This window comes from Pristis pectinata, chromosome 2 (genome assembly GCF_009764475.1).
Source record: "Pristis pectinata isolate sPriPec2 chromosome 2, sPriPec2.1.pri, whole genome shotgun sequence".
In the NCBI taxonomy this organism is placed as follows: Eukaryota; Metazoa; Chordata; class Chondrichthyes; order Rhinopristiformes; family Pristidae; genus Pristis; species Pristis pectinata.
In genome coordinates, this window is record NC_067406.1 from 108,448,350 (window position 1) to 108,472,127 (window position 23,778).

Sequence of the window (23,778 nt, forward strand, 5' to 3'; positions counted from 1 at the left end):
CTCAGAATGTCATTTTTTTCAGTATTCCTGGAATCCCAAGATTATAATAAACAGGATTAACCAAGCAGAAATGCAATGCATTATGGTAGCTGAATCAACAGGGTTAATGCCCCAAGCAAAAGCAGTCTAAACTGACCAGGAGGGTGAATGGAAGGATTGCTTTGAAGTCTAACTGAGGTCAGTTCCTGACATAACCTGTGATGTTCCCCCAAACAGCTCTCCTTAGGGCCACAAGAACCTACTCTAGCTGAGAGAAGATCAATTATCTACAATCTGATAAGCCGTAGAAAATTTGGTAAATTGGTTTATTATTGTCACATGCACTGACATACAATGAAATATTTGCCTTGCATACCGTCCAGACAGATCAATTCATTACAACAGTTCATTGAGGTAGCACAAGGTAAAACAATAAGAGTGCAGAATAAACAATAAGATAGATAATAAGGTACAAGGCCACAATGAAGTAGACTGTGAGGTCAAGAGTCCATCTTTTTGTACAAGGGCACCGTTCAATAGTCTTATAACAGTGGGATGGAAGTTGTACTTGAGCCTGTTGGTACGTGCTTTCAGGCTTTTGTATCTTCTGCCCGATGGGAGAGGGGAGAAGAAGAATGTCTGGGGTGGATGGGATCTTTGATTATGCTGGCTCCTTTACCAAAGCAGTGAGAAGTATAGACAGAGTCCATGGAGGGGAGGCTGGTTTCCATGATGTGCTGAACTGTGTCCACAACTCTCTGCAGTTTCTTGTGGTCATAGGCAGAGCAGTTTCCACACCAAGCCATTATACATCCAGATAGGATGCTTTCTATGGTGAATCAATAAAAATTGGTGAGGGTCAAAGGGGACATGCTAAATTTCTTTAGCTTCCTTCAGAAGTAGAGGTGCTGGTGAGCTTTCTTGGCTGTAGCATCAACGTGGTTGGACAAGGACAGCCTATTGGTGATGTACACTCCAACGAACTTGAAACTCTCAACCTCAGCATCATTAACGTAGACAGGAGGACATGCACCGCCCCCCCCCCCTTTCCTGAAGTCAATGACCAGCTCTTCTGTTTTACCGACATTGAGGGAAAGGTTGTTGTCATGATACCATGTCACTAAGCTCACTATCTGCTTCCTGTGCTCCAACTCATCATTATTTGAGATATGCCTCACTACAGCCGTATCACCAGCAAACTTGTAGATGGAGTTAGAGCAGAATCTGGCTTGTTTTGCTGGTTTCATCAACGCTGTATGGATTTTGGGACCCCTAACCGAGAGCTGGGCATCACTAAGTTCCATCTGAACCACACACACACACACACACACACACACACACACACACGTGTAGGAGTGCCCTTCTTGACTGCAGAAACAAGAAGATCCCTTTCCTTCCTGTTCAAACCCACAGCCTGATCCCACAACCAATAACTTGGGGCAGGACCTACATCAATGGCCACAGGTACCTGGGCATCCTACCACACGGCCACCAATAGAATACTGACCATGGAGCAACAACTTTGTACATTAGAATCATGAAGTTATTTGTACTGAAATTTTACATCTAGGTGTCAGTCAATGAGAAAATCAATGCACCAGCATTTGGGAAAAGACGTTACACCCACAGATATTTCCCTGCCAGAAACCCTGCAGTGGTGCTGCATTTTTGGCCTTATGGGACTGACCCTGAATTTCTGCAAGGCCTGAGCTAGTTGCTGGTGTAATCTTTCAGGTCTCCATACATGTACAAACAAATATCCCAGGATAAATTCCTTTGCATATTAATTCTTCAGAAGCCAGTTTCACACCTCTGAAATGTATCCCTATACTCCTTTTCAAAACTAATTCAAGGATATGCTTGCCATTGGCAAGGTCAGAATTCATTGTCTATCCTTAGCCTAAAATAGCTTATGAAGCCATTTCAGAGGGGAGTTAAGACTTAACCATGTCAGTGTAGTACTGGAAAGAAATAAAGGTAGGAATATGTGATTTCTTTTCCTAAAGGATATGGCAATCAATCAAATAGAAGAAGTTGTATTTAAAACTGCAAAGAAGCCTTGTTTATCCTCAGCACAGCCTTTCAGGCTCAAGTGGAATTAAAGTTTATCTTCCACAGGAAATTTGGGTGCATATCATTTTCTTCCATTCTGACAAGTTAAAAATAACTTCAAGTGTAAGTTTTCTGTTGTATAATATCCTCCCTTTCTGACCACTTAATGGTTTTGACCAATGCTGGCATATAAAATTCAGGGGCAACAGAAATTGAAGGCATTCTCCAAAATGTGATCAATAAAGGGAGTTCAGAGCTGTGATGTAAAAAATACAATAAATTAAAATAAATAAGAATATCAATTGAAGTTTAACATAACTAAATCTAATTCCAAAACAAGATTCACAAATTTTTTATTGAAAATATTTTAGCCCAGCAAAACCAAACTGAGCATGCTTCAAATACAAATTATTATGGTAAATGTGAATGAATATATTGAGCTGGGTCAGGTTCAAATCAGCATGTCACCCAGTCTCATCATCTATGGTATTTCCTGGGAATCCAAACATGCTTGAGCCCTTCCTGCTGCATTGCAGGAGCAGTTTTAAGGACTGAAATGGTGGATACTAAGTCCCCGCCTTTGGATCTCCCTGAAGGCATTTTGATAGCTGACTGCTGTCAAAGACCTTGAAACAGTTTCTGATATAGACAAGGATTTCAATAATTGAAAATAAATAAATATTAAAAAATAAGAAATATACTTTAAATCAGGTTAAAAACCTTCAGGTTAACTAGAAAAAAATATGCAGATAAACAAACCACTGACCTGCATTTATCTTTCCAATCAACATCGGAAACATCATTCCATTGGATGGGATTGCACCATATACATCAAATATCTCTGGTGTAAAATTGATAGTTAGGTGTTAAGTGCTTCCAGCCTCTCAGCTCAGGACTCCTGTGCTCTGTCCCTAGACTCCGTGCTGCATTCAGAGCAATCTCAAGAGGTCAGAAGCGTGAGCATCCAACCTGCATTTAATTCCTGAGTTCCACATTGCGATGCATAGGCGCGGGAGTCAGGAACAAGTTGACTGGCAAATTGCAGCTGACCAACTGGTTCTCTGAGGAACTCAGGCTAGCAAGAACTCTGATCTGCCCCACTGAACTATAAACACTGAAAACTAAAGTATAAGTAATCGTCATTAACTGGAATTCAGTCAAAGAAAACAGTTGCATTGATTGATGTTGCTTGAGAAAATATGGTCACAATTTTCATCAATTGTTCAAGGATATCAATCTAAACATACTTGGTGTGACTTCCTGTTTCTGTTTGGATCAATCATGAACATCCAGAGAAGAGACCTGGGCAAGAATGGTCTCACAACTTCCTTTCCATTTAAGCAAATGAGCTGGAAATATCACAAGCTGACTCAATAAGAACCTCCTCATCTAATTCATGTGTTGAGTTTAGGTGATCCAAAACTGACTGCCTTACGAACAGGAAATTTAGCTTGAATATCTATTTTTTTGGCATGTAAAAGATACAATATGCTTTTTTTTGTTTTTCACTACTTTCCACAACTCTAAAATTCATTGTATAAACAAAACACATGTTCTATGATAAACAAATGGAAAATTACAAGTGACAGGAGACTATTCAACATTTAGTAGATTGAAGCCATGAAATGAAAATTCTAAGTTGAAAGGGTTGTTTGACCCAACAACATTTGGCAGTGATGAGAGGATTTACATTTACTGAAAGGGCATTTCTGATGAGCTTTAATACAGCTTGAAGTCTGAGACTGTTGTCTGCTAGTCCGTCTGGTGCATGGCAAATGTTATTCTCTTCAGCTACAGGAGAAACCTATGTGACCAACCACTAAGTCCAGCACCTTCAACAAAATCTGCCACCCCATTATTGGTACATAGTGGAGAATATACTACAAACAAATATCAAACTGTGGAAGTATAAAAATGGTCTTTAGAAGGAAAGAGAACCAAGTAGAAGAATGATTTGTACCTTTAGCAAATTCATTGTGCAGCAGTATCTTAACTGGCTGCCTGAACTACAAACACAAACCTCAGGTTCATGCCCCAGCCAAAGAATGGTACTAATGATAATGCAATATTTCCTCAGTACACCAGTATCCCTTCTTGGTTCATAGGTTTTCAAACCAGGGGAAGGAAGGGTTCATTAGATTTCAGTGTGCCTGGGAATGAAACATCTCTATTTGTTATTTTTCAATATCTGTTGATTTACCAGCTCAGTTATGTTCCTACAACACTGTATACATCTCCTTGTAATGGAGCCTTGCCAGGATACCTGGAAGATTGCCAATAACTGGCACATCTGGAGCTGCATTGCTGAATCTATGCTTGACAATGGCAAACTGATGTGAGAGACTCAGTACAATACCCTATATTGCAGTTCTGTAGTGAGTCCTAATGAAAGCATAAATTAAATTTTTAATTACTTATAATACTATTTGCAGAAATATCAACATAATTGTTTTGCACACCAATATATGTGTTTTAGCTCAATTGAATTTTTATGGGAAATATCACATTATATTTTGACCACTAATTCTCCACTATTGCAAGAAATAAAAAAGGAATTGATTTAAAAAACTCAGTATGTCAGGTAGCATCACCTGCTGAGTACTTCCAGCATTTTCTCTTTCTATTTCAGATTACAGCGTAAGCAGTCTTTTGCGCTCTACCATCACTGAAATCACACTAAGACATGACCAACACCACAAATTTGTCAGAAATGATAGTGCACCCATTAGGATGTACTGGAGTGGTGTAGGCACAGAGGGCAACAGTTCCTTTGATCTGCCCCATTACATGAAACATAAGTTGTGATTGAGGCCCAAGACTTTGTATTGGTGAGGGACGGTGGTCTCTGATGCTGCACCAACACCAAAGTTTGGAGGAGGACCAGCATTCAGCATGTCCCTGACAACTCTTACCAATTTTTATTGATGCACCATAGAAAGCATCCAATTCAGATATATCATGGCTTGGTATGGCCACTGCTCTGAACACCACCGCAAGAAATTGCAGAGAGTTGTGAATGCAGCCCTGTCCATCACATAAATCAACCACCCCTCCGTGACTCTGTCTACACTTTGCACTGCCTTGGGAAAGCAGCCAACGTAATCAAAAACCCCTCCCATTCTCTCCTCTCCTGTTGCAAAGAAGATACAAAAGCCTGAGAGCATGAACCACCAGGCTCAAGGATAGCTTTATCCCACTGTTATCAGGCTCTTGAACGGACCTTTCATACACTAAAGGATGAATTTTTGAACTCTTGATCTCCCAATCTACCTCATCATGGCCCTTGCACTTTGTCTACCTGCACTGCACTTTCTCTAACTGTAACACTATATTCTGCATTCTATATTCTTTTTACTACCTCGATTTAATTATGTATGACACAGTCTGTCTGGATGGCATGCAAAACAAAAGCTTTTCACTGTATTGGTGTATGTGACAATGATAAACCAATACCAACTTTGCACCTGGGATTGTGGGGGTTGAGCAGGGACAAGAAGGAAGGAGGTCCATCACTGTGCATTGTTGATCAGTGGGGAAGGACAAGCATTCAGCATTGAAGATTGGCAGGGGGATGGAAGGTTTGAGAGGGAACCAGCATTATGCATCAGTGATCAGTGGGGACTGTAGGAGGGAAGATGGGCACTGTGTATCTGTGACCTGCATTTCCTGGGAGAAGGATCAGTATTGCGCTTGAGTAATTGGCAAGGGGAAGTGGTGTAGGGGACACCTACATTCTGCATTGGGGATTGTGAAGGTGAGAAGCAGCACTCTTTTTGGAGAAGCAAGGATCATGATTGGGTGGAGGGGATTGGGACCAGCAACAAAGTGTGGGATATCGTGAGATTGGGGGCAATTTAGATCATAGGTATGGGGGGGGGGGGGGTACAGCCTGGAGATTGGGGCGGTAGCGGCTGGTGAGGGTGTATGGATGGTGGTCAATGCAGTGCGGACCCCAAGGATATAGGTACTAAATTTCATTTACTGGTCAAGTTTTCCTGCCCACTGTTGTGGCAGTAAAGGCATGTTGTCCCTGGAGTATCTAATATAGCTCTCTCCAGGACAAGTTGGTTAAGGTTCTCTACAATTTTCCGAAAGCAAGAAGTGACTTCTCATCAGGGGCACAAGCATGAGTCACAAGTAGCTGCCTGTTGGATTTTACAAATAATGTGAAACAGATCAGTAATGGTCATGATTGGCTTTCACTGGAGGAAAAATAAATTGTTTCAATTGCATAGCGCTAAAAAAAGCAGCATAATGCATCACAGTGCTCGGCAGAGTTCTTCAATTGTGCTATTAACTGGCCACAGTTGTTATTCTAATGTAAAGAAAATATGCACTCAACCTTATAATTTGTTTTGCTGAGAAAAAATATGCTTGTTGTTAAGAAATGAAAGCTACCACTACGGTGTGCCTATTGTTGCAGATCTTCAAGCGACTGGATTATTTACTTCAAAAGATGCAATTCTTTAAATGAATGTGTGATTACAAACTGTACTGCATGACAAAATTTTGAGAAATACAAAACATTTCAAATATTGCCATCAGACATTAGTAACTTCCAATAACCAATTTTGAAATAAAAGTAATACGACGAAAGACATGCACACCACTATTCAGTGCATGTCTTCAACTTTATAAACAAATCTCAACAAAAAGATATATAAACCACATTAATATTGAATATTAAAAACAAATCATGACAATCCCTCAAACCTCCACCCCCCCCCCCCCACCCCCCCCCATGATCCAACATGACTCTCAAGGCCTTGATTTACTCAACAAGTCTCTCTACCACACCTGTTTTCATTAATGCCAGAGCAAGTGAAGAAACGTCTTTAAGCATGATTAGTAGGAGGCCTGACTGACTCTGGCTGCTGTTTGGGTTTTCAGCAGAATAGAATTTTGCAGCAGTGGGTCCTTAAATAAACATTGGTTGCCCTACTGTGCATGAACTACTTAAAGCAGCTTTCCAAGTGCTAAAGAATTTCTAGGCCTACATATCATGTGCACTTCCTGTCTGTACCATTTGACTTCCTGTCTTGACACTTTTACATTTTTTAAAAATAAATTTCTGCATGCATTTTTAATTATTGATCTGCTAAGGTAAACTCAATTCTCGTTTAGTGAAGCTTAAAAGCCAACTAAACCTCAATGAGAAAAACAAATCGGAAGGGAGTAAATGGTGAAGAACAAAGAGAGAGGAGACACGTGAAAGTGGTGGGAGGTGGAGCGATGGTTTGAAAAGCAGAGAAGTGGTTAGAAGATAGGGTAAAGAAAGAGCCCATGAGACACAGGAGAATGAAAGAGTGAGGTGGTTCAGAGTGAGAGGAATTAGGTAATGAGCAGAGGGCTAAAGATCAAAAAAGAAGAGAATAAATTTAAAAATAAATAGATAGAGAAGAATGGAGAGAGTGGATGAGAGCTGACCTGGAGATAGCTAATTTAGACTGAGGAAAGAAAAGGGAGTTGAAAGAGCATTGAGAGAACAGAGGGTACATTTAACATGGAACAGTGCAGCACAGGAATAGGCCCTTTGGCCCACCATGTCTGAACCAACCATGATGCCAGTCTAAACTAATCCCATCTGCTTGCACTTGGTCCCTATCCCTGTATTCCCCAACTGTTCACGTGTCTGCCTAAATGCCTCTAAATGTTGCTTTCGTATCTGCTTCCACTTCCTCTTCTGTGTTCGAGTCAGCTGCCACTCTCTACGTAAAAAAAACTCATCTAGCATATCTCCTTTAAACTTTCCCCTTCTCACCTTAAACCTATGTCCTGTAGCATTTGACATTTCTACCCTGGGAAAAAGACTTTGCCGTTCTACCATGTCTATGCCTCTCATAATTTTATATACTTCTATCAAATTACTGTTCAGTCTCCAACACTCCAGAAAAAATGATCCAAGATTGTCCAAACTCTCCTTATAGCTAATACTCTCCAATTCAGGGAACATCCTGGTGAACCTCTTCTGCACCATTTCCAAAACCTCCACATCTTTCCTAAAGTGTGGCGACCAGAATGGCACAGAGTACTTCAAATGTGGCCTAACCAATGATTTATACAGCTGCAACATGTCTTTCTGACTTTTATACTCAATGCCCCAACCAATGTAGTTAAGCAGACCATAAGCCTTTGTTACAACCCCATCCATTTTCGTTGCTACTTTCAGGAAGCTATGGACTTACACCCTAAGACTCCTCTGTACGTCCGTGCTCTGAAGGATCCTGCCATTTACTGTATACTTTCCTCTTGCATTTGACCACCCAAAATGCAACACCTCACAAGTTTTCCAGATTAAATTCCATCTGCCATTCCTCTGCCCAAATTTCCAGCTGATCTCTTTCCTGCTGTATCATTTAACAACCTTCTTCACTATCCACAACCCCACAAATTTTCATGTTGTCTACTAACTTACTAAATCAGACCATGCACATTTTCATCCAGATCATTTACATATAACACAAATAACAGAGGTCCCAGCATTGATCCCAGCAGAACCTCAATGGTCATGGACCTCCGTTCAGAGAAACATCCCTCGACCACTACTTTCTTTCTTCTATGACCAAACCAATTTTACATCCAACGTAACAACTTACCATGGATCCCATAATACTTAATTTTCTGGACCAACCATGAAGGACCATGTCAAAAGCTTTACTAAATTCCATGTATACAACATCCACTGCCCTACCCTCATCAATTATCTTTGTCACTTTCTCTCAATTGCCTATCTACTTAATTATCTGAGGAAGAGAAAAGCAGAATTGCAACATGACACATTTACACAGTTTCTGTTATAAATGTGGTGACAAGAATTTATATAGGTAGTAAAATATTAAAATGTGCACTGAGTTATACGTAGTTGACTTTGTCCTTTTACTCCATACCATAAAATGGTAGTTTGTTTGAAAAAGTATAGCATTGCCTCGACAATGGTTTAGCAGGTTGATTAGCAGTAGACTAGGTGTTCATGCATTGGTTCACATAGGAAGTGGAAGAAAATAAAATTACAGGCTCATTTTTAAAGTTACTTTGGATTTAACTTTCATTATGCTACAATTACAGTTACAGAAAAAATAAAAGCTGGAGTATAAAGACTGCCATTCAATGTAATTTTCTTTTCATCGAGCTACTTGTGTATTTCATTACAACTATAAACTATATTTAAACATCACTTTAAAATAAAGAAAACTAGGTTACAGTGAACAGTCATGAAATCATGATCCCTGATGTTAGCTTTACGAGGAATGGTAAAAAGGTTGATGAAGAAACAGAGGTTGATGATATTATCTGATGCTCAGTGAATCATTTTGTTTTTGCCCATGAAATCTCATTGCTCAAGTTTAACAACCTTATTGAAGTTTCTTCCTTCGTTATATTCCTGGCTGAGAGATTGTTGGTCATGTTAAAGGCAAGAGGTTCTCAAAAATATTTACAACATTATTGGCATTACTGGCTGAGCTGTCTCTGCATAGCTATGGTGCTGAAATCCATCTGAAAATGTAGGACAACGTCAAGACTACAAAATTAAAATGTTGCAAATGCTTGAAAAGCAAAATTCAGAAAATGCTGAAAATATTCAGCAGGTCAGGTTGAATTAATGGGGAGGGAAACTAAATTTAAAGTTGAAGGTCAATCAATTTTGATTGAGCAAACACATCCACACAACTGCTGCCAGTGGCACACCCACCATCGATCTCCACACCTCCAACCTCCATACAACCAACCTCCTCTCTTCTGATCTCTTCACCTCCAAATTCATCCCCGACCTCATACCACTGACCTCCTCACCTCCAACCTCACCTCTGACCTCTTCTCCGACCCCATAACTACTTACCTCCTCACTGTTGTCCTCCTCACCTTTGACCTCTTCGCTACTGACTTCACACCACCAACCTTTTCACCTCTGACCTCATCAACGATCTCGTCACCACTGATCTTCTCACCTCTGACCTTCCCTCCAACCTCCTCACTTCAGAATTCAGAATCAGGTTTGTTATCACTGACATATGTCATGAAATGTGTTGTTTTGCAGCAGCAGTACAGTGCAAGACATAAAAATTACCATAAGTTACCAAAAAATAAATAAAATACTGAAAAAGAGGAATAACGAGGTAGTGTTCATGGACCATTCTGAAATCTGATGGCGGAGGGGAAGAAGCTGTTCCTGAAACATTGAGTGTGGGTCTTCAGGTTCCTGTACCTCCTCCCTGATGGTAGTAATGAGAAGAGGGCATGTCCCGGATGGTGAGGGTCCTTAATGATGGATGCTGCCTTCTTGAGGCACAGCCTCTTGAAGATGTCCTCAATGGTGGGGAGGGTTGTGCCCATGATGGAGCTGGTTGAGTTTACATCCCCCTGCAGCCTCTTTCGATCCTGCGCATTGGAGCCTCCATATCAGGTGGTGATGCAACCAGTCAGAATGCTCTCCAATGTACATCTGCAGAAATTTGCAAGTCTTTGGTGACATACCAAATCTCCTCAAACTCCTAATGAAGTAGAGCTGCTGGTGTGCCTTCTTCATGATTTCATCAATGTGTTGGGCCCAAGACAGATCCCCTGAGATGTTGATGCCAGGAACTTGAAGTTACTCACCCTTTCCACTGCTGACCCCTCAATGAGGACTGGTGTGTGTTCTCCTGACTGCCCTTTCCTGAAGTCCACAATCAATTCCTTGGTCTTGCTGACGTTGAGTGCAAGGTTGTTGTTATGACACCACTCAACCAGCAGATCTCACCTCTGCATGCCTTCTCGTCGCCATCTGAGATTCTGCCAACAACAGTGGTGTCATCAGTGAATTTACAGATGCTGTTTGAATTGTGCCTAGCAACACAGTCACGAGTGTAGAGAGAGTAGAGCAATGGGCTAAGCACGCATCCTTGAGGTGCACCTGTGTTGATAGTCAGTGAGGAGGAGATGTTACTACCGATATGCACTGACTGTCATCTAAGGAAGTCAAGGATCCTGTTGCAGAGGAAGGTACAGAGGCCCAGGTTTTGAAGCTTGGTGATTAGTACTGAGGGGATGATGGTATTGAACGCTGAGCTGTAATCAATAAACAGCAGCCTGACTAATGTTTTATTGTCGTCTAGGTGCTCCAAAGCAGAGTGAAGAGCCAGTGAGGTTGCATCAGCTGTAGACCTGTTGTGGCGGTAGGCAAATAGCAGAGAGTCCAGCTCCTTGCTCAGGAAGGAGTTAATGCTAGCCATGATCAACCTCTCAAAGCACTTCATCACAGTAGATCTAAGTGCTACCGGGTGATAGTCATTGAGGCAGCTCACCCTGCTTTTCTTGGGCAACTCCAACCTCCTCACCTCCAATATCCTCACCACTTACCTCCTCATCACCATTTTCTCACCTCTGACCTCTTTGCCAGTGACTTCACACCATCAACCTCCCCACTTCTGACCTCTTCACCACCCAATCTCACAGAATCAACCTCCTCACCTCTGTCCTCTTCACCAACGTCCTCACCCCTGACCTCCTCTCCTCACCTCCGACCTCTTCACCACTGACTTCCTCACCTCCAACCGCCTCATCACTGACCCCTCATCTCCTCCCTACACAGTAAGTCTAAACTTACATTTCTCCGGAATGGGTACTTGAGTCATTTTCTCTCAAAGTGATCCTCAATAACAAGCCTACTTAGCAGGAGGATTTTTGCATGCAACTTGCTGATAGGACTGGTGGGACCAGGGTTTAGAACAAGCACAGCCATAAACAGCTGTAAAAAAAAAACTTTGTCAGCCAATGAAGAATGCTTCCAAATGTCTCTGACATTATCAAACATAATGGCACTGCATAACTGCCTTCTTGAACCACTGCAAACCTTGGTGCAGTACTGTTAGTTCCTGGATTCTGACTCAATAATTATAAAGGAATATCAATATATTTTCAAGTCTTAATGTTCTGTGACATAGAGAGGAGCTTGCAGGTCAAAGTGGTTAACCTGTTCACTTCTCACGGGTAGAGATGGTCACAGATGATTTCAGTTCCATTTGTAACCCCTAAAATTATTAAGCTGTCCATGCCCACATAGACAGCATTCAGTCAAATTTAAAGATGACACGTAACCTTATCTCCACACATGCACCAAACAACAACAATCTCCAATAATAGTCTAACTACACACATCGTCTGGACATTCAGTGGTGTCACAATCTTGAAATCCTTCACTATTAACTTCCTAGTGTCATCACTGACCACAGACGACATACAATCAGGTCTATGACAGGGTATGGCTCTTTGAGTAATTTATTTCCTGACTCCCCAAAGTCTTTTCACCATCTACATGGCTTCTCAGGAGTTTGATGGAAGACTCTCCATTCACCTGAGTGAGAACAGCTGTAAAAACACATAAGATATTCAACACCATCCAGGACAAAGCAACCCATTTGATTGCCACCTCATCCACTACCCTTGAAATTCAATCTTGACCATCAATAATCCATAACCACCATTTGTACCATCTACAGAAGGCTTGGCAGCAAGTCACCAGTCGCACTTTGTACATCCATGACCTCTGCCACTTTAAAAGGAAGAGGCAGCAGGTGCATGGGTACACCAATACCATCTGCAAGCTTCTCTCTCTGTCACACAAATCCAGATATGAAAATATATTGCCGTCCCTTTATTATTACTGGGTCAGAATCCTGCAACTCCTTACCTAATAATAATAATACTGCACAAGTCTTGTAGTGTTTCAGGAAGGCAGTTATGCAGTTCCCCACCACTTACCACAGCCAATTAGGAATGAACAATAAACACTGGTCCTGACAGTGACTGGCACATTGATAAGGGAATTTAAAGAATATTTGCAGGAGGGAGAAACTGCACAGTATGTTTGCCTGAGGGGTGATAGAAGCCCACAAGGTGCTCTGGAAAAGCTGAATCTTGCAGATCTCATCTCCATCAGATGGGCTCCTAAATTCTAACTCAGCTCTTAAGACCAGATTGCTTGAACGTCCTTAACTTGAAATGGATATATCTGTGGAAAACAAATAAATTGAAGATGCTGGAATCTGAAACAAAAAACAGAAATGCTGGAAGAATTCAGCCAGTCAAACAGCATCTGTGGAATGAGAAACCAGTCAATGACTCAGGTTGAAGACCCTTCGTTAGAATTGAGAAAAAGAGAAAGCGAGTTGGTCCAAGTAACAGAGAAGGTGGGGGAGGACAACGGGTGGAACAAAGGGAATGTCAGTGATAGGGTGAAATAGTGGATAGCCACTGAATGGTTATATCTGTAGCTGTTTGTAATTGTGTTTTGTACTTAAACTAGTTCAACTTGTGATTCGGCACCGTTATGCAAGGGTGGGGGGGGGTTGTTGGGAGAAAGGTGTTAAAATTCCACCCTGCCCATCAACCCCCATGAAGTCAGCATAGTCCTGAAGTATAACCCAGAAAAGTGATGAAAATAGGTTTTCTTGCACCTTCAGTGCAATGAACAGTTTTAGTAAAATAAAGGTTAGACAGATATACAGCACAAAGACAACACAATACTAATCACAGTCTTTTTACTTGATTTATCCTAATTATGTCACGTGGCATCTTCCAAGATTAAAGTAATCAACAGATATGGACTGGTCAGAGACAGAACCTAATGCACTGATGAAAGAAAACTAGAAATCATATGTGAGTGGGAAGAAGCAGTAAATCACAGAATAAGACCAAGATGAAAGCCACAGGCATAATGGTGCCCACACACTGGAAAAAAAAGTCTTAATAAAGATACATTTTGCCCGTGGAAAGTGTGCCGACTTGTGTGAACAAAGGGCAGAAGGACAGAAATCTATTGATCATGTTGGGCCAGCTGATTTTAGCTAAGGCGATAACAAAGGTAGTACAGAAAAAAAACCTGAAAATACCAACAGGTCATGCTGCGTCAGTGGAGAGGGAAACAGTTACTGGGTTGGAATAAACCGCCAGTTTGTTCATGGTTTGTTAGTTACCTGCTCCATACATTTGACTTCCACTTAAAGGGTAAGTTTAATTATGTTTATTGTTTTATTTATTTCACTGTATATTTATGTTTGTAGTTTATAATTGCAGTTTAATGTGTATTCAGCATTATATAGGTCTGCTGGTAGTTGGGCAGAGCTATGGCAAATGCAATTTAAGAGAAATAAAGGACTGGATGATATTAAAGGAGGTACAGGTGAATCTGTTTCACCTGAAAGGACTGTTTGGGTCCCTGGGTGGAGGTGATGTAGGGGCAGGTGGATGACATTAAGGGAGATGCAGGTAAGTGCAATTTAATCCTGACAAGTGTGAGATGAAGCATTTTGGGAGGTCAGACAAGGGTAGGATACACACAGTAAATGGTATAGCTCGTGTGTTGGTGAATAGAGGGACCTTGAGATACAAGTCCACAGATTCCTGAAAGTGGCAGCAAAGGTAGATAATGTGGTGAAAAAGGCATATAGAATGCTTGCCTTCATTGGCCATAGGATAAAATATAAGAGTTGGGACGTCACGTTACAACTTTATGAAACATTGGTTAGACCATACCTGGAGTATTGTGTGTTGTTCTGGTCACTACACTATACGAAGAATGTAATTGCCTTGACAGGGTGCAGAAGAGATTCACTAGGATGTGGCTTGGATTGGAGCATTTTTGTTACAAGGAAAGACTGGCTAGGGTGGGTTTGTTTTCCTTGGAGTAGAGGAGGCCGAGGGGTCTTTTGCCCAAGGTTGGGATGACTAAGGTAAGAGGTCATAGGATTAAGATGAGAGGGAGGAGGTTCAGAAGGGATACAAGTGGGTGGTTGGAGTCTAGAATGCGCTGCCTAAAGAATCGATGGAGGCAGATATTCTCACAACATTTAAGAAGCATCTAGACAAGTACTTAAATTGCCAAGGTACAGAAGGCTCCAGAATCGATGGAACAACCAAGGCAGCACCACAGACAGGAATTCCTTCAGCAGTCAGCAAGGCCTGTGACTGATGATTTCAAACTGATGATCTCTAACTGAATAGAAACATTCATCCTGTTTCCGTCTCCATCAAGGCTGTCTGACCTGATGATTATTTCACTTCTTGTTTTTGTTTAAAATTCCCCACATTTGCAGTCTTTTCTGCAAGAGTATTATTGCCTTGAAGTTCCAGTGCCTAAGAACCCCAACCCCAGAACAGACCACTTGTCCTGTGTCCCCCTTGCAAATGTGGCCCACTTTCAGTATCAGGGATTGGGATGTGATTGCATCATTCACCAAACAACCCCCTCCCTAGAGCATTGGAAGACACTCCGACCATATTGCCTGTTATTGGACACTTTCAGAGAAACACAATGTTAACCCTTCACTCTCAGTCTGGCAGACTTATAGGAGTAAACAAAAACTATCTAAATGCTCAGACCACACAATCCCTGTGTTAAGTCTAGCCCCCAGAATCACCATCTGGGGAAACACATGCCTGAAAACCAAAGCTGACTCTGATTTCCTCCCTATCCCCAATGTTGCTGTTCTTCACCCTCACCATATCTGCATTTGGTCCTGTTTCTAATTCCCTGACAAAAGATACTGGCACAATCTCAAAGTCTGCTTTTCCCAAATGCCAACCTGTTCTTCAACCACTTCCAACCACCAGAAGTGCCTCTAATCCCTCCCATCCCTTCACACCCTTTCCAAGCAACAGAATATCCTGTCCCTCCCCCTCAATACCAGAAATGCCTCCTATCCTCTTCCTCAGCAGTACCTCATATCTATTCCTGAATATCCCAACACCAATATTGTCCCCAATGCTTCTCTCGCTCAAGTCATCCCGTCCAACACCAGCAATGTCTCTAGGCCCCAGGTGGTTGAGTTTCTTGATTTGTGTTGTGTTATTTGGTTCAGAAATGGTCATAAACCCAACTTATTCCACGTTAAATTGTTGAAAAGAAACACTGCTAAACAATCCAATTTCCAGGCATACATTTGGCTAGACTGCATCAAAATTTAGATTTTGATAAATCAGCCACAATTCCCACTGCAATCTAAGTGGGTATTCCTGGATGTCAGATGAAAACAGTTAAGGTCAGCTGATAATTCCCTTTTTGGCACTACACAGCAAGAATGAACATTAAAACAACCACATGAAGGCAACTCCAGCGTTCATACACTCAGATCAAACAGCCATTGTATCAACAGAGGATAGGAGAAAGGAATACAATAAAGGGACTGAAATAGAAATGAATAAGCACATTGAAAAAAGAGTTTACAGTAATATAAACTGAACTAAATGTCTACTTGTGCAACCACTAAATTTTACAGGCTTGGTTTTCCCAACATATCCTTTGATGTGCACCTTTCCTAGGGTGGAATTTTTGTCAAGAGATACAACAGTGATCCTGATTGATCATCAAGACTGGACGATTAAAGTCGTAATAGTGTGATTTCTGACCTCTGCTGAGGAGTCATTCTGGGACAGGGCAGAGATTGTTTATGACAGGCAATAGAAGCTGGAACCCTAAGATTACAGGCAGTTTCCGTTTTAATTTTTTGTCTGCTCATAAGTCTGTGCAGTCCAATATTCTATGCATTACTGCAGAGAATTTGGCAGCAAGCAAAAGTCTTTGGACCCTCTGCTGTATTTCACAGTGTAGGGTGCTGAAGACTGTTACTTGCTGATAAAAGTCTATGCAGTTGTAGATAAAAGAACACTGCATACAGGGTTGATAAGCTTTCTTGCAAAAATCATGTAAAATATGTCAATGGATATATTCTTGAATTTGCATTTTATTAAAATGAACCTACCTATCTACTGGTAACCATTTGTACACATTACTAGGCCACAGGAAAGGAAATGGGATAAACACAAGTCAAAACAGTAATATGATTGACAGACATAGTGTGCAATTATTCAATTTTTTGTTACCAACAAGTAATTTATGAATTGCTTTCTTGTTTCTGCAGCAAGGTTTGCACTCAAACAGAAAAGATAGCAAGATTTGGTGATTAAATATTTTAACACTCTTTGCACCTAGATTAATCATTGCACTCTCCTGAGCATTGGCTGGCTAGGAGCTAGGTAAAGCTGTTAATGCTCTGCATCAGTAATGGGAACATTTTGTCTGTCTAATTATTATAGCAAATCACACTTGTATTCTTTGTAAACATGTGTACCTGATGTACAGGAAAAATTGTCAATGATTCTTAAAGCCAGATCCTGAAAGGCAATAGTTGATAGAACATAGATGGATCAATGCTTCTTTTAAAATAGAAGCCAAATTATTTAATATGAATAGATTAAACATTCAAATACCAATATACAACTGCCTAATTTCAGCATTGGTTTCAGTTTACAGAATTTGAAAGTCTGTACAAAAACAAATAATTTTAAGTCAATATACTTATTGAATGATTTTCTTAATGGCACAAAGAAACTTTTCAAAATGTTGTAGTTTGCTGATCCAAAATATTCAGTAACATCTACAATAAATATGATGGCAGTTTTCAAGTACCATTGCAAGTATTACAACAGTTACATTCACTGTATCCATTAATGTGAGGTTAGCCACATGAGACTACACACTTCACATCAATACCATTCTAGTAGTCTTGTTAATTGATCCTGTTACTGCTGCTTTCACAGATCCCTAGAGATTTCACACCCACAACTGTTGACTGCTGAATCTTTACCTATTAAGGTTAACCTTCCTAACCTTTAAATCAGCATACATTGAGCTTAAGAATTCTGGATAGTAGGCAAAGCCTCATCTCTCTGTACTTTAATTTTTTTTAATACAGTTTTATGATAGGTTAGGGACCCAAAGCTAAAGAGAGATATTGTTAAATACTGATAAATTAACTAATCAGTTTACTGCCAAAATACAGATCTATTCATATCAAATCTGTAATGTTTTTTGCAATATTACTGAAAAATACATCAAATATACTTTAATTTACAACTAAAATTTGTGAAACTGGAGAAAACATTTATTTTAACCCACAAGAAACATTTTGTAACAGATGCCATAAACATTAATTTCTGACAAACAATTTCCTTGTTATCAGTTTAGATTATTCTAAGCAAACTCTAATAATTTAGTACAAGATAAAAGATAAGCATAATTAATCCTTTTAGATAAATATCATCATGTATCAAGTGCAAGAAAGTTGGCATATTCTCCAGGAAGTACCTGGTGGCACAAAAAAAACTGAACACCAAGAAGATTTGTCCATGTATTACTGAAACCATGTCTATTATAAAACATATATCAAATACTGTTATTTCCAGCACATTTCTCCTCAAGTAATTATTAGGGAAAGTGTTTTGAACTTTTTATGTGTCACTTACAATGTCATGTAATCTTTTCAATTAGCTTCTACTCGGGGATGTTTTCTGATTGTTGTTATTATATAAACCATTTAAGTTTCATCTGAGCTACTCATTATCCTTTGAAATGGCAATCTCAATTGACTTAACAGCTGTAGTGGTTTCCTGTGTATTTACATTATTATTGACCAGTAATGCACAGAAATTAAGCCAGCAGAGAGTAGACCAGAAAGTATTCCCAACAGCATCATTAGACATGTACTTAAACAACTTATGTATTTCTGAGTAGTGGTGAAGATAACTTTCAGAACAACATGCTATTGAATATACATTATAAATAATAACATTAATGTTGTAATAAAGCTCCCCATGGATTATTACTGTCAGTGTTCTTCATTATTTCTGCACCTGTTTCCCCTTGTTCTTGTGTTTTTTTTAATTTTGCAGTTACATCCAATACCATAACAACATAATATTATTTGAAATTATGCCATTGTTTTATACATAACAAGAGTGAATTGAGTGTGCACCAATACTTTTAGCCTTCTCTTTCTGGCATTGTAACACTTTTAATCACATAGTGAAGCCCTTAGTTCAACTGTGGATAAATGACAGTCCTTCTTCGGGGTTGGTAAATTTATATGGAGCACAGGGCAATGATTCTTTGCGACTTGTTTCTTTCTATCATGAGTAATTTACATTTTTAATAAAACTCCCTCCTTCTTGGAAACTCAGTAACTTTATGATGACAAAGTTTTGTGTAACAAAAATAAAGTAATGGTAATACAAAGCACAAAGTCAAATGGGAATGACCAAACTGCTAAGAACATTAACTCATTTTTTTCTTACAATACATGTGTTCTCCAAATCCAGGTTTTTTAAAATCTTAAATGCTGATGAACCTTTTTGTCTATATCCAGCCTTTTAGTCTTTTGCTTCAATGTTTAATATTTGCAGCATTATTTCTTTTCATTATTATGACTGATGGCTGAGAATGTAAAGCAATTCAACTCACCTTTTATGCCATTTTAAAATTCATTTGTAAAAAGAATATCAAAAGACTAACAAAAAGCATTCATTCAATTTTAAAAATAGCTATTTGTACTGTTCAGATTTCAACAGTACCACAATGAAATAACCAGATTTTCTCCTAATCCATATCTTAATAAGTAAGTGGGTTGTAAATGACAAGTTCTACTGCAGTTTATTATCTTTTGGTTAAATATACTCTTTTGTTTCAAACTTTTCAAGAGTTCTGAATAGAACAGAACCAGAGGCACAGCAGATAAGTACAAAATGTATAGAAAGTGCTTGCTCTGCCACTGAAGCCAAACAAACTAAATTGAGGGGGGGGGGGGGGGGGGGGGGAAGGGAGGTGGGTGCTGCACATTAGCATTGCTAGTAGAACTGCTGCCTCACAGCTCCAGCAACACAGATTTAATCCTGACTGCCGGTGTTGTCTGCGGAAAGTTTGCATGTTCTTCTTGTACCCATGTGGGTTTCGTCTGGGTGGTCCAGTTTCCTCCCATGTCCTATAAGTTTGCAGGTTATTAACTTAATTGGCCACTGTAATTTGCCCCCAGTGTGTAGTTGAGTAGAAGGAGCTGATGGTAAAGTGGGGAGAATAAAATGGGTTAGGGTAGGATTACTGCTCTGGTTTCCTCCCACATTCCAAAGACGTAAGGGTTAGGAAGTTGTGGGCATGCTATGCTGGCGCCGAAAGTGCCAAAGCTGCATTTCACTGTTTGTTTTGATGTACATGTGACGAATACAGAAATCTTATCTTAAAGTTAGGTGCCTGATGATCAGCGTGGACTTGAGCTGAAGAGCACGCATTCCTATTGTAATTCTCTATGGTTCTATGAATCTGAATTGCCATTCTACCCATGATTTCCTCTCATGAAAACCTATCCATTGAAATGCACTTTTTTTAAAAAACATTTATTATTTACAGGAGATAAACTATTATTTTATTCTTCTCAGCACTCTGCAAAGACCTTGATCAATTTTTTTTGACACTCCCAACTTCCCCTCTCCTCATGGCAAACACAGGAGAGGCAACCCCTGGTCTTTCACCTCTTCACTTCTCTGTTCTTTTAAATTAGAAGAATGTTTTCATTTTCGTTGCCATTCATTGTTCAGGAATATTGTCACCACCCCCCCCCCCCCCCACCACACCACCCCCTCCCCCTCCCCCTCCACGTTGGGAAGGCCAAATGTAGACTAAGTGTTTGTTAGAATGTGCAATCCATTGTTTGGGTGATTCCGAGTATCCAGTCACTTGCCACTTTAATTTTCTGCCCCCGCCCCCCACTTTGATTTCTCATCAGCCTTCTGACCTGTTCCAATGATAGTCAATTAAAAGAAAATCAAGGCATGGCAGGCACTTTACATTAACACGGAGTGCAGCAAATTTCAGGTCATGGCCACTTCTCCTATTTTTGGACAACACATGCTGATAATGGTTCTGATGTTAATTCTTCCGCTTCCTTTGGATCCATCTGGTGTTTCAATTGCACCACCTTTTGCTTTGCATCATCATCCCTTTCTGTCATTTAATCTCCCGTCTTCCACCCTATCCTTGCCTTCTGTTCCCTTACTCGTTTAAAACCTGTTACATCTCGCGATTTTCAGGTGAGACGAAAGGGCACTGAGCTGAAACTATCACTGTTTCACTTTCCACAGATGCTGCCTGAACGGCTGACTTACCAGCAGGCTCGCTTCACGTTTAATTGTATTCAAATTGCGTTATAATAAAATCACCAGAATTATCTGAAAGGTCAGAAACTGCCTGCAAAATGTGACACGCCAAACAATTTAAACTGTGCATGACAGTTGCTTAAGGCGTATGCGAGAAATTTTCTTTCGGCCTCCTCAAATCTTCAAACTGGTTGGTTTAACTTTATCTTTTGGTAATCGGTTCTTTAAAAAAAGACAGGCGGTCTACAACGTCCACTGAGATTCCCACTGAATCACATTGATACACATAACGCAGTCTCACACGCACCCACACACAAAATCCATCACTTCGCAGTATCATGTACTACAGACTCTACACCTATTCTGGTGTTACTTGAGGGTTTACACGGTTTTTCACCCCCTCCCCCCAAAAAAAATCGTCGATTCCTAATCAACTACCTAACGTAAGCAGATGGTTCATGCCCCCGAAATCAAATTCCTTTCGCACATGTTCCGACTGAATTACATTAGATGGAAACATATTCCTGTCCAGTACAATTTTGATTCGCAAGTATCCTCTTCCCAAAGGCAAATCCCCTTAAATGCTGAGCATTAGAAATCTAACATGTACAATTGCAACATATCTATGGCACAGCCTCGATGTATAGTTTTTAACATCATATGTGAAGAACTTCTGAAATATAACTTTCTCGTTGTTACATAGTTATAGCAATTTAAGAAAAATAACTCCTCTGGCACTTAGCAAATGTGGAAGAGATGGGAACCACCTCTAAACGGGGTTAAGTAACCGCCAGAGGGATTAGCCGCGGGAGTTCTGGTAAATCACATCAAAGAAGATTGAAGAGTCTGACATATAGGTCTTAATATATTCTCTAGAAAGCTCGGGTCAAATAAAAAACCCTCAACTGATTCACATGTAAATTTCGGCTGAACTTCATCCCACACCAGGCTCCCCGCAGCTGCCAAGCGCTGCCTTGCGTCAACATACAGCAACTGTCTGCATTTGCAACCGTTTACAAAGCCGTACAAGTTAGGGCATTTTTAGTAACAGATCTCCAGCAAGGCAGAAAAAAAATGGAATTGCCTTGAGTCTTCTACAAACCTGAAATGTTTCAATAACAATGTTGACTCTGGTGCGCCTTGCAGAATGCAAGGAGAAAAAAAAACAACCATTAAATGCCTCAAAATATCCTCCAGAATTTACATCTCGTACGCCCAACGGCAATTAACCCAAGATCTGAAATCGGTATTGTAAATGTACACTGGAGCTCGCCTCGGGCAAACCCTCGACTACTGCTGAGTGTATTCCGACAAAAACTGACGCCGAGCCAATTGTCCAGATTAAGCTCTATCAAGTTTATCTATAACTCCTACACTACGTGACAAGCTCAGATTTCTAACTGATCAACGACACTGCTGCATAAAATGTTCAGCATCGTATGCCGCTACTTTCCACGATACTTGCAGGCTATTTTTTCAGTAGTTAGAAACTGCATGTTTTCGTTTTAACTCCTGCTCAGTCCGAATCTATCGTCTCCTTTACATATGCTTCTGGATCTGTTGTTTATTTTCAACGCTGGTTTCTTTCATCCCTTTAGACATCCGTAGGCCTGGTTCCAGTACTTAAAAAGATACCGCGAAAAAATGTAGCAGTTCACGAGCAAACACACTTCACCTTCAGTAGTTCTCCCTCAACCAAAACATCATATATCTTACCTGTTTGACCTACGCGGCGTAGGGAAGCAATGCAGTTTCTGCTTTTAGCGCAAACACCTCCAAATAAACGGAGAAAGACACTCGAACTGAAAACTGTCCCTCAAACCTCAAACAAAATTAGCCAATTAAAAAAAAACAAGTGGAAGACACGGGATGTATTAAGTAGTGAGTGGAGGTCAGGGTTGCAATAATCCCGTCTTGGAAATGTGTGTGTGTGTGTGATTGGGTCGGGGAGCAGCTGGCTGATGCCTGCTGTCCGCTGCACTCTAGCCGTGCATAGAGCCTGGCAGACGGAGGCGCTCCGCTCAGTCTCTGCCCGTCTGTCTGCGCCTCTTTAGCCCAAGTAGCACTGAGTGAATGAACAGCTCCCAGCGCCGCTGCCCACATCCGCGCCCAACGCTCCCGCCCCGCCCTCCTCATTTACATACCGGCAGCAGCCGGGCCAATAGCGTCCCCAGAGTTCGCCTCCGCCTGTTCGGGCTGGGGGGTGTCGGGCATCCTCTCCGCCCAGTCCCTCCACATTGGACTCCCGCGCTCTCAGCTGCATCTAGGAGGGGTTCCCCTGCCCGTCTGCACACATGTACGTAAAGTGTGCTCTCACTTGTTTGAAAACACGCGTCCCGTAAGGGTGGTTGTGATTTTATTTGGGCTGACCGAGTGACAATAACAAAAGACATTAACAGTCCCAACAAACAGCATTATCTCTGAGGCTTGAGAAGTTATATAAAATGTTTTGCTCCTGTATAGTACAATTGCATGAATTACATTAGAGATCGCGTGGGTTTGTGAAAATGTTATTTCTTACTCACAGTCATATTATATCACCGTAATGAAGGTGCCTCTTTTCCTAAACAGAATTACAACTCCCACTTGAAGCACACAGCAAACAGTTGAAACCAACATTTTCAAGTCGGCATTAAACGTGTGATTGCAGAATGCAGCCCATCACTGGGACAGATGCTTGAAGCTTTTTTGAAGCTTTTGCTTGCAGGAAACTGGTAAATTTGCAGAAAAGCCCGGTTGTAGATTAAGACACGGATAAGTTATGGATTTCCCCAAAATATCTTAACAGCT

At 40.6% G+C, this 23,778-nt stretch overlaps 1 protein-coding gene across 3 annotated transcripts in view; it reads right to left on the minus strand.

The window, feature by feature from the left end:
• The window catches only part of fstl5 (follistatin-like 5), a 576,645-nt gene extending 553,380 nt beyond the window's left edge, over window positions 1-23,265 (minus strand). For 2 of the 3 annotated variants that reach the window (XM_052010319.1, XM_052010317.1), the window contains exon 1: window positions 23,133-23,265. In XM_052010319.1, coding sequence (XP_051866279.1) covers window positions 23,133-23,251 — 119 coding nt within the window. In that variant the 5' untranslated portion in view covers window positions 23,252-23,265. Of the gene's footprint in view, window positions 1-22,704; window positions 23,064-23,132 lie in introns of those variants that run through there. The other variant, XM_052010320.1, reaches the window with a different exon arrangement.
• Between the last annotated feature and the right edge of the window lie 513 nt (window positions 23,266-23,778).